Source organism: Polypterus senegalus, chromosome 2 (assembly GCF_016835505.1).
Source record: "Polypterus senegalus isolate Bchr_013 chromosome 2, ASM1683550v1, whole genome shotgun sequence".
In the NCBI taxonomy this organism is placed as follows: Eukaryota; Metazoa; Chordata; class Cladistia; order Polypteriformes; family Polypteridae; genus Polypterus; species Polypterus senegalus.
Genome location: NC_053155.1, coordinates 192,952,999 through 192,964,329, shown reverse-complemented (window position 1 = coordinate 192,964,329; position 11,331 = coordinate 192,952,999). Strand labels below are relative to the sequence as shown.

The 11,331-nt window shown below is 37.5% G+C and overlaps 1 protein-coding gene across 1 annotated transcript in view; it reads left to right on the top strand.

Annotated features, from left to right (window-relative positions):
* bcor (BCL6 corepressor) overlaps positions 1-11,331 on the top strand; it is a 105,394-nt gene that overhangs the window by 67,981 nt on the left and 26,082 nt on the right. Inside the window, exons 4-7 of the mRNA XM_039746298.1 lie at positions 3,325-3,403; positions 4,013-6,898; positions 8,330-8,504; positions 10,239-10,517. Of these exons, the coding sequence (XP_039602232.1) occupies positions 3,325-3,403; positions 4,013-6,898; positions 8,330-8,504; positions 10,239-10,517 (3,419 nt within the window). The remainder of the gene's footprint in view (positions 1-3,324; positions 3,404-4,012; positions 6,899-8,329; positions 8,505-10,238; positions 10,518-11,331) is intronic.

Here is an 11,331-nt window from a genome sequence, read left to right as displayed (position 1 = left end):
GAGAACTTAAATTAGAATGAAATGTAGCACATAGTACAGTTGTCAAGGTTAGCTGTTTGCGGCATAGTGATTCAAATATTGATGAGCATAATATTAAATCTTAAACTTTTGAGCGTGTCACATTTTTACAGATCGCAAAGTGGTGCATTGCACCAGTAAAGTTCTGCAACAGGATGAAAAAGATCAGAAAATAGGTGAACAGTTTATTTGAAAGACAGAAAGATGTGTCCTCCTATTGATGTCTTCAGTGGTGCTCGTTATGTTATCTCTCAGAGGATTGCAGACTGCATTTGCAACTTGTTACCTATAGTAAGAAACTGGTCATTTGAAAGAAAAGTCATGTGTTACTTTTCTTTTGTTTAGGGGGGTGAATATGTATTAAATACATTAATGATACAGTCTGGAGGAATCCTATTTGTTTGTAACCTCTCTAACAAACATAAAGTAAATGCTTTCATTGTACATAAACTGGTCACAACTAGGGAACTATCATTTTCAGAGAGTGCTATGTCACAGAAATACAGGGTGGTCCAGTTCTAATTATGCAGATCCAGATCGTCTGAATGACTTTGATTTATGTGGGAACAATTTCAGTTCGGCGAGAAGATGATTCTTCATGTCGTCAGTTCACACCCTTCTCGATGGTCCGGGATTTTTCTGGTAATTTTCTATGTAATAAACTTAAGTTATAGAGTAATGAAAATTGCATAATTAGATTTAATTTCTTGGAACAGAATCTTCAACCAAAGTCTAGAATAATGAAAAACTTTTGCTTCTGTCTGGGATGTCTAACTTATGATGCAGGTGATAGAGCCCTCCTTTGGAGTAAGGATGGCACTTCAGAGTGGCTGCTAATCCACTTCTGTGGTGCTGCCTCATTTAGAGTCTTATTTAAAAGCAAGTAACATTCCATACAAGCAAGTCAAACTTGACAAAACTAAGTTCAGATGTTTTCAGTTTAGATTCATTATGTAAATAAAGTGGTTATCTGCTAAACCCTTCTGAATATATTGTCACCTTCAGTCATTTTGGATTTAAAACATTCTTTTCCCTTTCTGGTGAAATCTTGGAAATAGTAAGATGAAACCTTTGTCACTGAAAATATTAAGTGAGAATTTAAGTCTTGTCCTTTTTCATAGTGTGCTTTTTACTCATTGTACTGTTAAAATAACTGAGCTTTGAAGACCTCCAACTACATTTTTACATTTTCATAAAGCCCCGACTTGTCTCTTTCCTCCGATAAATCAATTGCATACTGTTACATTTTTTGGGTTTTAGCTTTTAGTTTTACATAGAGGAAAAATGCTCAAGTTATTTACATAAATCTATACATGCAGTCTTTCATATATGACGGAACAAAATTGAAATGTTAATGTTGCATGTTTTTAAAGTTCTTTTCCTTGTCTCAGTCAGATTTATGATGTTTGACTCTACTACTAATATGATGCAATTAGTCCTGCTTCAGTATTTAGTTTAACCCTCCATAATGGTGACGGTTTTAATAACACCTTTAACATCCATACACCATGGTTTGTACTTTTCACTTGTTTTTACAACTGATTCCCAAATTTGAAAATTTAATTTCTTTTCCTAGTAACGTACAAATATGCAAAACTTAAAATTTTACCATTTGTTTTTTTGCCATCTGTTTTTTCTTAAGTGTGTTACCTGACAGTGCTTTCTAATTCTGTATAACTATTAAGTACTTTGTCATAGGAATTGCTGTCTTTTATGGCAGGATCAGCCTGTTTGTAACTTGGCATACACATGGGCCACCTGTATTTGCTTTTCATTCTCTAGTAGATATTTTAATAATTTGCAGCTTTCACACATTTTCTTTGTATAGAATTATTGCTTAAGGCAGCCAATTCATTGAATCATATTGTGAGTAAATATAAAGACTGACATTTCCCCAAATGTCTAAGTTCTAACACTGGTCTAACATTGAAATAATGGTATATTTATACTTGATGTGCATTTGAGAATGTTGCAATAGAATCTGGTGCATATTCCTGAAAAGTCGACCCATTTAGATAGGTGGAAGGAGAGTAATTTGTAGAGGAGTAAGATGATATCTTAAAACAGGTTAACCACATTCATTACCTAAGTAGTTTGCAGGTATGAGGAAGTGACATTGCCCAGTGACTTTAATGTTTCTTTCTAGCATTGTTCATCAATGGGTTAGCTAACATGTGAATTTATAAAGCTTTGACTGCATTAGTGATATCGAGAACTGTAAACATGTCAATGATGGGGCATGAGGGGGATTAAAATGAGCATTGTATAGGAGCCCAATGACAGTTTCAATTATGTCATTTCCCAGCTGTGACTTTGGAAGGAAGTGCTAGGTGATTTCATCTGGCTCATGTGTAATGATGAAAATTTCCTTCTGGCAGATGACAGCCCTTTTAGCCTTAGGATTATGAGATCTGCCACTGAGCTATTTCTTATCAGCACATTTGCTGTGCGATAGCAGGTCTTAGAGCCTGGCACTGCAAATGTGACGTTTCCGCACCAGAATTTAGCTACCAGCCAGTGCTTGTGTAATGATCAGTTTTAGAAAGCAGCTGCCAAGTTGCTTCTTAAACAATAAATAAATAAAATATGAACACTACTTGAGCAGCAATATAAAAAAAAAATATTTGGGAAGCAAGTTCATCCTGCAAACAGTACAACATTTAATTCAAATTGCAAAATCTTTTCTTCCAGTTTGCTGTTGATATGTATAAAGCTTTAGCATTTCTTGCCCAAGGATCATTTCCATGCCCAAGTTCAGATTTATTAAAGTCAATACCTGGTTATTTTATGGACTGTTTGAGTTGCAGCCATTTATCACTGGTTAGTGGTTCATGCTGGACAGCAGGCTTCTTGTTTCTGTGTCTAAATGTTGAAGGTGTGTAGTACTGCACCTGTAAAGAATGTGCATATAGTCTTGTCGGGGATATTCAGCTTACTAAAGTGTTTTTGTTATTATTGGGTTTTTTTGGCACTTCTTCAAAAATATTTACTGTTCTCTTATTTTTCTTAGGAAATGTTGGGTTTAAGAAACATGTATTTTTAAATTTGATGCTTTGAAAATTGATGGGTGTCTCTTCTTTTTATCTTAAAGCATCAAAGAGGTTAAATGTTATTAATTTACTATCTTCTGGCAGATGTATTTAACCTGCTTTGCTAAAATTAAATGCAATTCTATAATATTGTACCTTTAGGAACTGCTGTGTCATGACATTGAATAGCTCATCAGTGCAACCTTATCTTATATTTAATATACTGTAAATCAGTTAATTTAGGTATAATAATAATTTTTTTTTTTTTTTAAAACAGAAAAATCCCGACAACGGATGGTGAATCACAGAAAAATAGACTGGAGTTAAGGGAAGATGCTCACCTCATTCCAAGCGTGGTAAGATTTTATTCTCTCTTTCTTTACAGACGGTTTCAAATGCAAATATGACGTGCAAGCTGCATATTTCTGATAGACACAGTTGTTTAATTATTGGCATTAAAATTGTACAGTTAACTAGGCAAAATCCTTTAATTATGTTTAAGAAAAATCTTGATTTGTGCTCTTGGTTTGCAAATTTTAAAAAGTTCATCTTTTACTGTACATTTTTGGCTGTTTTTACTTTGGTTGGGGGTAGTGGGGTTCGCAAGCTACAGAGAATTTTTAATTTCATGTTAAACAGTGTGTCTTTGTTCTTTTATGTTTTGTTTTTTTGATCATATATGTTAAGGAGACCTTCGTACTAATAGCTATTGCCACATTTTCACTGTTTTGACCTTATATAGTCACAAAAGACTTCTTAGCAGAGTTAGAAAATATTAGGTAATTTAATGTGGCAAAATTAAATTAACCTTTTGCTGTATTTTCAAAATAAACAGGATTTGATCCTGTAAACAAAGCATTGATTATATCAATGCATAAATTACTTCATTCTCAAACTTGCCATATGCAATTTTTGTGCCAAAAACTTAACAGATCCTTTCACTTTTCTGATTCACCTTGTTCCAGGTTGATGCTAATGCAGTTCGCCGGATGAATACCCTGGCAGCACTTAGCATGGATAGGAGCAGTCTAATGAGGGAAGGGCTGCGCATCCAAAGTGGAATGGTTTACCCAGGCATTCAGCCACTTTCGACTGCAGAAGACAAAGGCAGAGATGAGAGCAGTATTCCATTGGGTTACGTAGGTGATCGCATATCAGAACTATGCTATAAACCACCTTCAGTGCCTCCAGAGTCCTCGCTGGACAATACAAAACCTCCAAATGGGTTTGGAGGACTATACAAAAGCTCTCCACCAGGACTACAGAAACCAGTAATAGTTCCCAATGGTGGAGGTGATGGACTAGTTTTAGACAGAAGAGTGGCTTCTGAAAAACCATCTGAACTTGGCCTAAATGGTACAACTGGTAGCTACCTTCGTCTCCCTTGGGTTAGTCCTTATATTGAGACTGGAGTGTACCCTTTCTTAGACTCTGCAAACAAATATGCACTTAATATGTACAAAGCATCTTTCTTATCACAGCATTCCCACTATTTGCCTCAGCCCTTGGCTTATTCTCCTGTCTGTGCTGGCAGTGGAGGTGCGGCTGGGAGTGAACGCTTTCTATACCTACCTCCCTACCCACCAGCACCTATTCCGTCTTCATTGGCTTCTCCTATAAGGATTCCTACTGCCACCACTGCACCTACTCTTTCTCCATTAGTTCATTGTCAAGAAAAAGGTCTGACAGGTATTGGTCCAAGAATGCACCATGAACCTTCTGCATTTGGGCATCATCAGCAACCGTTGCATCAGCAGCCACACAGTGAAAGACAACATAGTAGTAAGCAGAGTCGAACTCCTTCAAGTAAAGGAACTACAAGTAGCAGTAGCAGTCTGCCTGTGGACTCAAATGTTTTACTGATGCCAGCTCCATGTGCAGCCCCACATATCCATCAACCGTCTGTTCCACCTCCACCTCCAACACTTGGTGATAGTGCTTCAGACTTTCAAAAGCCTCTTCCCAGGGGGCCAGCTGCTTCTTCTCCTTCATTGTCTCTTCCTTTTCCCTACATAAGCACCTTGGTTTCTGAGAATCCTTCTCCTGCTCGACCTAGTCATAAACCAAAAAATCGAGACGCCTCAACAGCTGAACCTCGAAGTAATGGACAAGAAAGAAAGTCCAATAAATCTCCATCTGTAGGAGTAATAGAAAAAAACCAGCAGGAACAGAAGACCCCTACCAAAGATCCAGCAGACAAACCCTTGGATTTGTCAGCCAAAATAGTGGGATATGGAGGCACACCAAATGGGTACTCAATTAAGTCGGAGAGCAGTGCCAAAGTAGAGCAATCACTAGCCACTCGCTATGGACTGTCTCCTCGAGAACTTCTTGGGGACACCTTGTCTCCTTCATCTGTTGTGAGTGGGGGATCAAGCAGTGCACCAGACAAGCCTGAGATGATTAGCTCCTTACACTCCTCCTGGGTTGTGCCAGGTCCAAGTCCACCACTATCTGAGGGTACCCACACCAAAAGTCCAGTAGTGCTTAAAAACAAAACACTAGAGCGTGTAATGCCTCAGCAACGCAGTTCTTCCTGCCCCAGAATTGGAGAATCCAACTGTAGCCCAACTGTTAATCCAGCTCCTAGTGTGGTATCTGGGTTAGGCCGACCAGCTTCAGCCTCGCCTTCACCTAATGCTGGTGCACCAGAAAAGGTTTGCTCAGTCAGCAACAATTGTAACCAAGCACCCTCAGTTAAGCAAAACAAAACCTCAAAAAGGAGCGAGAGTCAAGAGTCTAGTCATAGACCCACCAAACAACCACCACAACAACATCTTGAAAATGGACTTGCACCAAGCTCCCTTTTCTTACCACAGAGTGAGCCATTTCTCCCTCCTGCATTGGCATATGCCAATAGATTCTTACACTACCCTGTTCCAGAAACCTTACCACTGACTCATTTAGGAAAAGGCCCAGTGTATCCTCATCCAATTATGTTAGGCAGCAGTAACCTCTTTCAAGCTCGCTTTCCTCCAAAGCAGGGCCTACCTTATGGACTACCCAGCAGCAGGGAATTTTTGACTTACCAGGACACTCAAGAAATGGTTCATCCTTTGATGTCTCCCCATTTGACACTTGATGCCAAACCCAGTGAAAGATTGGAGAGAAGATCACGATCACAAGACCGATCTAGACATAATGAGGAACCTGCTCCAAAAAACCGACCTCCAGTAGATACATTTGAATTATTGCTCAGGCCTGAAAATGAACCTCATATTGATAAGGCACATTCTCAAGATGCTAAAATGTCCCAAGAAAAAACAAAGTCTGTACCATCCAGTCTTGGCCAAGATGATCGAGAGCGAGAAAGTCAAATGGCTAAACATAAAAGCCCTCAGGAAAAGAAAATAGAGATTCCCAAGCCAAGCAGCGCTGAGAGGAAAGAGTCAGAACTAGTGGGCTATAAGAACAGTTCACTGATGTTGCCTGGACCTGAGAAGCCAGGTGTTATTTCTAGCCCCTCTAAATATCAGGAGCAGAGCTGCACCACTCCACTCCAGTGTAAAGAAACATTTATTCCCCAGCAACCAAACCAAGCACAGGAATGTGTAGCACAGAATGTCATGATCAATGACTATTCAGAAGACCAGACCTCCCAGTGTGCAAGGACATCTGGTGAACGGGGATCTGAAGACCGAAAACTGCGGCAACACCAGGATATTGACAAGGAAAGCCTAGATGATGGTGATGGACATGATGATGATCCCAGTTTTTCTAGACCTAGGAAGTCAAAACTGGCAAAGAGAATCGCCAACTCTGCAGGATATGTTGGTGACCGCTTCAAATGTGTTACCACTGAACTTTATGCAGACTCCAGCAAATTGAGCCGAGAGCAGAGGGCATTACAGGTGAGTGTTCTTGGGGTGACACTTTCTAGAAGACTCCACTTCAACTTTCCTGCTTTTTCTTTGTTTTTCATTCTTAACACTTAAAACCATCACCCTGAAACAACAGAAATAACTTATTTGTTTTGTAACAGAATATTGTGTGTGCATATATTTTAGATGTACAATTTAAGTTCACATATTGACAGAGTATGCATTGTTTAAATACTGTAGATAAATATTATAGAAGTCTGTACATATAATAGTATATAAGTGAAAACCACTAAGAAACAAATTGTGAAAGGGTCTGCGTAATGTACCAGTGATTTTTGATCTAGTCACAGTAAACACACATTTTAATATTATTTGTATATAGGAATTATTTAGTTTGGAAACCCTGAAATTAGAATACTATGTTTCCTCAGTGATATGATGTAGAATGAGGAATATTAATTTATCTTTATATACATAGGCCGGTGGAATTAAGTGCATATAGCAGAAATGAGAGGGAAGTTGTAAAGCTCCACAGGCTCTGTGTCTGCTTAAGTAGTTTAGCAGTGTATGTTGAGCATCTGTCTGTCATAGCCCTATGGGCCTTTATTGTGGGAGTTAGCATAACTTTGGGTTGTATGCCGTGGTGCTGTATTCCTTGAGGGTTCTCAAGGGGTGGTAGTTTCCCTTTAGGCAAGTACTAAGTACATACTGAATAAATAGTGTTTTTTTTTTTTTTCTCCCTAACCCCTTTTTTAATTTAATTGCATTATATCGCAGACCTAAAGTTGATTTTAAAATATAAAAGATTGTTTGTACTAATAAAACTATCAACAAAGATTAGTTCTGTACCTGTGTTAAAACAGTTTGTTTTTCAATGTGAGATAGAGAACCCTAATTTTAGAAAGTATTCTTAATTAGAAGAACAGTGGAATACTGTTTTCAGTTGGCATGGAAGTCTGATGTGAAAACTAAATTGGTGCGTATTGGACATTGTAGCATCCTTTGCCATAATTCCCCAGATTTACTTAATCTCAGACTTATTTTTTAAGATGTGCTTGTGAAAATGTTGATATCCACACACAGGATATTCTGTATGTGTTGGCATGCCCAGTACACCAACACTATTGGTCATTTCTGTCATTTTTTTGGATTTTGGTTAACTTGAAATTCGCCAGCTTTCTACTTGCCTATTACTGTATTTTGTTGTCTAAAAGAAAAGGACTTGTTTAAATGATATTCTTCCCACTAGTTTTGGTCTCTAAACCTCTTGAAATTGGAAAGTTTTCAAGTTGTTGAAATTAATGGTAGTTGGCATAAATTCCACGATAGAAAAAAGATTTACATTTTCTTATTTATATTTGTCTCCCTTAATAATGCATTCTGAAATTCTGTTTTAGTAGGGGTGAGGTATGTACTATGTTTTTCATGGCTTTTCTATGTGTATATATATGTATTTTTTAGCGTGCTATGATACGCTTCTCTGAACTTGAACTTAAGGAGAAAGAAGTCCTTGGCACAGCTGTACGAGATTCTGTGGACATCCAGCAGACTGAAGAGAGATGGAGAGAGCAGAAAGTTAAAATGCTGAAGTTGTCTAAGACCGAAGATAATGGGATCCAGGACAAAATTGGTGAAGGTATGTCTATCATCTGTCCAGAGATATTTCATGAGGTGAGATCTCAAATTTCACCTCGTTAGCCTACAAGCATAGGACATACCAACTGAATACTCATCAGTGATTCCTTAATTGCTAAATTGTTATGGGGAAATTGGCCAGATTAGCTTTAACAGTAACCATTGCACATTTTTTATGTGCTTGTGTGTGTGTGTGTGTGTGTGTGTATATAATATTGTGAATGCTAGAGGCACTGTTGACCCCACCAGACAAATGTCCAGGACACACGTATAAAAGCACCAAGAAGATTCTTTAATAATAATCTTCAAAATAAGTGCACAAAGCAGCATAACTCCACAATTCTTCAATCAACAATAATTACAATAACCAATCCTCCACTCCCAGCAGCTCTGTCACACTCCCTCCCAACTCCGGCTCGACCTGCTGGGTTTCCCACAGTCCTTTTATATTCCGTGACCTGGAAGTACTCCTCCTCCGGGTCAAACGCCACATCATCCTCAAGTATCCCGGAGGTACTGTGGGCTTCCGTCCTCGTGACTCTGAAGTAATTCTGGGTTGACGTAACAGTAATAGTCCCCAGGTTCTTGGTGAGCTCCCCCTGGTGGCACCCACGGCACCCAACGGGGCTAAAGAAACGGACTCCATGTCCCATGCTGCCCTGCGGGAATCCGGGGAACCATTTACATCCAATGGAGAATATATATATATATATATATATATATATATATATATATATATCTATATATCTCTATCTATATATCTCTATATCTATATATATATATATATCTATATATATATATATATCTATATATATATATATATCTATATATATATCTCTTACACTATATAATGATATAATGAATCATATTGGTTTTCCAGACCAAAGAATACATGGCCTTGGCAATGATTCTTCTCCATCTCTATGGGACAACATGATGAACCAAGGCTGAGAAGAGCATGTTCACTAGGTGTTTAGCTATCTCCTGTTGTAGTTGTTTTTAATCTGTGTAATTCTTCCTGTATATATAGCGCACAAATCAAGTGTAGAACATTTTACTTTTAGTTACTTTATTTCCAAATTCCACAAAAACGATGGATTTTGTTTCCGTATTTGCCTAAAGTAACTATGAACACTGACTGGTTACTATATACTGATTTGTTTACTACTACTCATTCTAAAACAACAAATTGGCTGCTGTTGTGGCAAAGAGATGTTCTGAAAGTTGATTTGTCAATTCACTGTAGCAGACTGTCTGTGCCATAGGTTTTCTGTTATCTTCAACATTTAATTAGATTTAGATTAAAAAACGGATTTTAGTTTTTAGCAAGCTTGCATTTATTTTTCTTCATTTCTAAATACAAACTTGAACTACAGTAATTTGATTTGTTGGCTTAGAAATTTCCTCCTTCACAAATTTCATGACTACAAATTGACAAAATAGTTCAATGCTAGAAAATGTCTATGAACACGTAACTGAGGCAGGGGATGTCAATATTGAATCAGGTGTGAGATTATTAATGTAGCTACAAATTACAATCTTGTGCATTTTAGTATTGTCAGACATGTAGTATACTCTCTGCTTTTAATATAGCACTTATAATTTGTGAATAGTTAGCAAAACATTTAATTTACAACACCAACTTTATAAATTAATATATACATATGTAATTTTTTTGGCAGCTCACCAGATTTTGGGGGAATGCTTAATTTGTTTTATTTGATTTCTCATCTAGATGCATTGTTAGTCTCTGGGGATCAGGAAACTGTGGGTTTCGTATGTCCTACAAGGGAGGCAAATCTGCAGGAGCAGCTAGCATGCACTCCAACCGAAAGGCAACAGAACCAGCTGAGGGAGGATGTCAGTCTGTGTGTTCCACCAGCACTAGCCAGGAAGCGCAAACACAGCAAAGAAAGGCTCCAGCAGGATGAAGAGAGCTCTTGTGACACTGCCCCAGAGGAGACAAGGGAGGGTGGGGATGTTTTCAAGGGGAAAAAGAAGAGGATTCTGGCGGGTAAGAAATATAATCAATGTTTAATTTGTACCTTTTGATACCACACTGCCTTTCAGATTCACTTTACTATTCTTTGATTTAATTGAGAAATGATACATACAATATGCTATACTGATAATAATCCGAAAACATAATCAAAAGCTGATGTACAGTAAATATTGTGCACTTTGGCATATATAGGAAATTGATTTGTTTCTGATTATTTTGTTTGTGTATTAATCTAAGTTGTTATAATGAACCTGTTCAAGAGATACTAGCCCAAAACATTATTACGTCTTCATCCAGTTGTTTAAAACACAAATTTGTTGGCTATGGCCTGGTATCTTCTTGTCCTTTTTATAAAATCCATCAGAGGTGCATTTTTCTTAGTTATTTCTTCTATTATTTGTATTGAAAAAAATAATCTTAATATAGCAAAAAATTACATATTGATTTCTACGGTCATATCATTCCATGTCCAGATTTCACTGTTTAGTTTTTTGATGGCTTCTGTCTCATCTTACGGAATCTGCATTTATTTTTACTTAACTGTTTTAAGTGACAAAATAGTTAAGTCTTATTCTAGGCCTTTTCTAGAGTATGTGAGCCTGCTTAAAATATTTTCCTGGTACTTTATCTTGCCCAACTTTTGTTTTGGAGATGATTGTTCATTTTTAATCATCAGACTGTTCACTGGCTGTGCCTATACCTTGATTTGGATTTATATGACTCCAGAATTAAAAGGCATCATGATGCCTGTTGTATGGCTAATCACATTCTATAAACTGTATTTGGATTGGTACCAAGGACATACCATGCTGGAGTTTGAATAAAT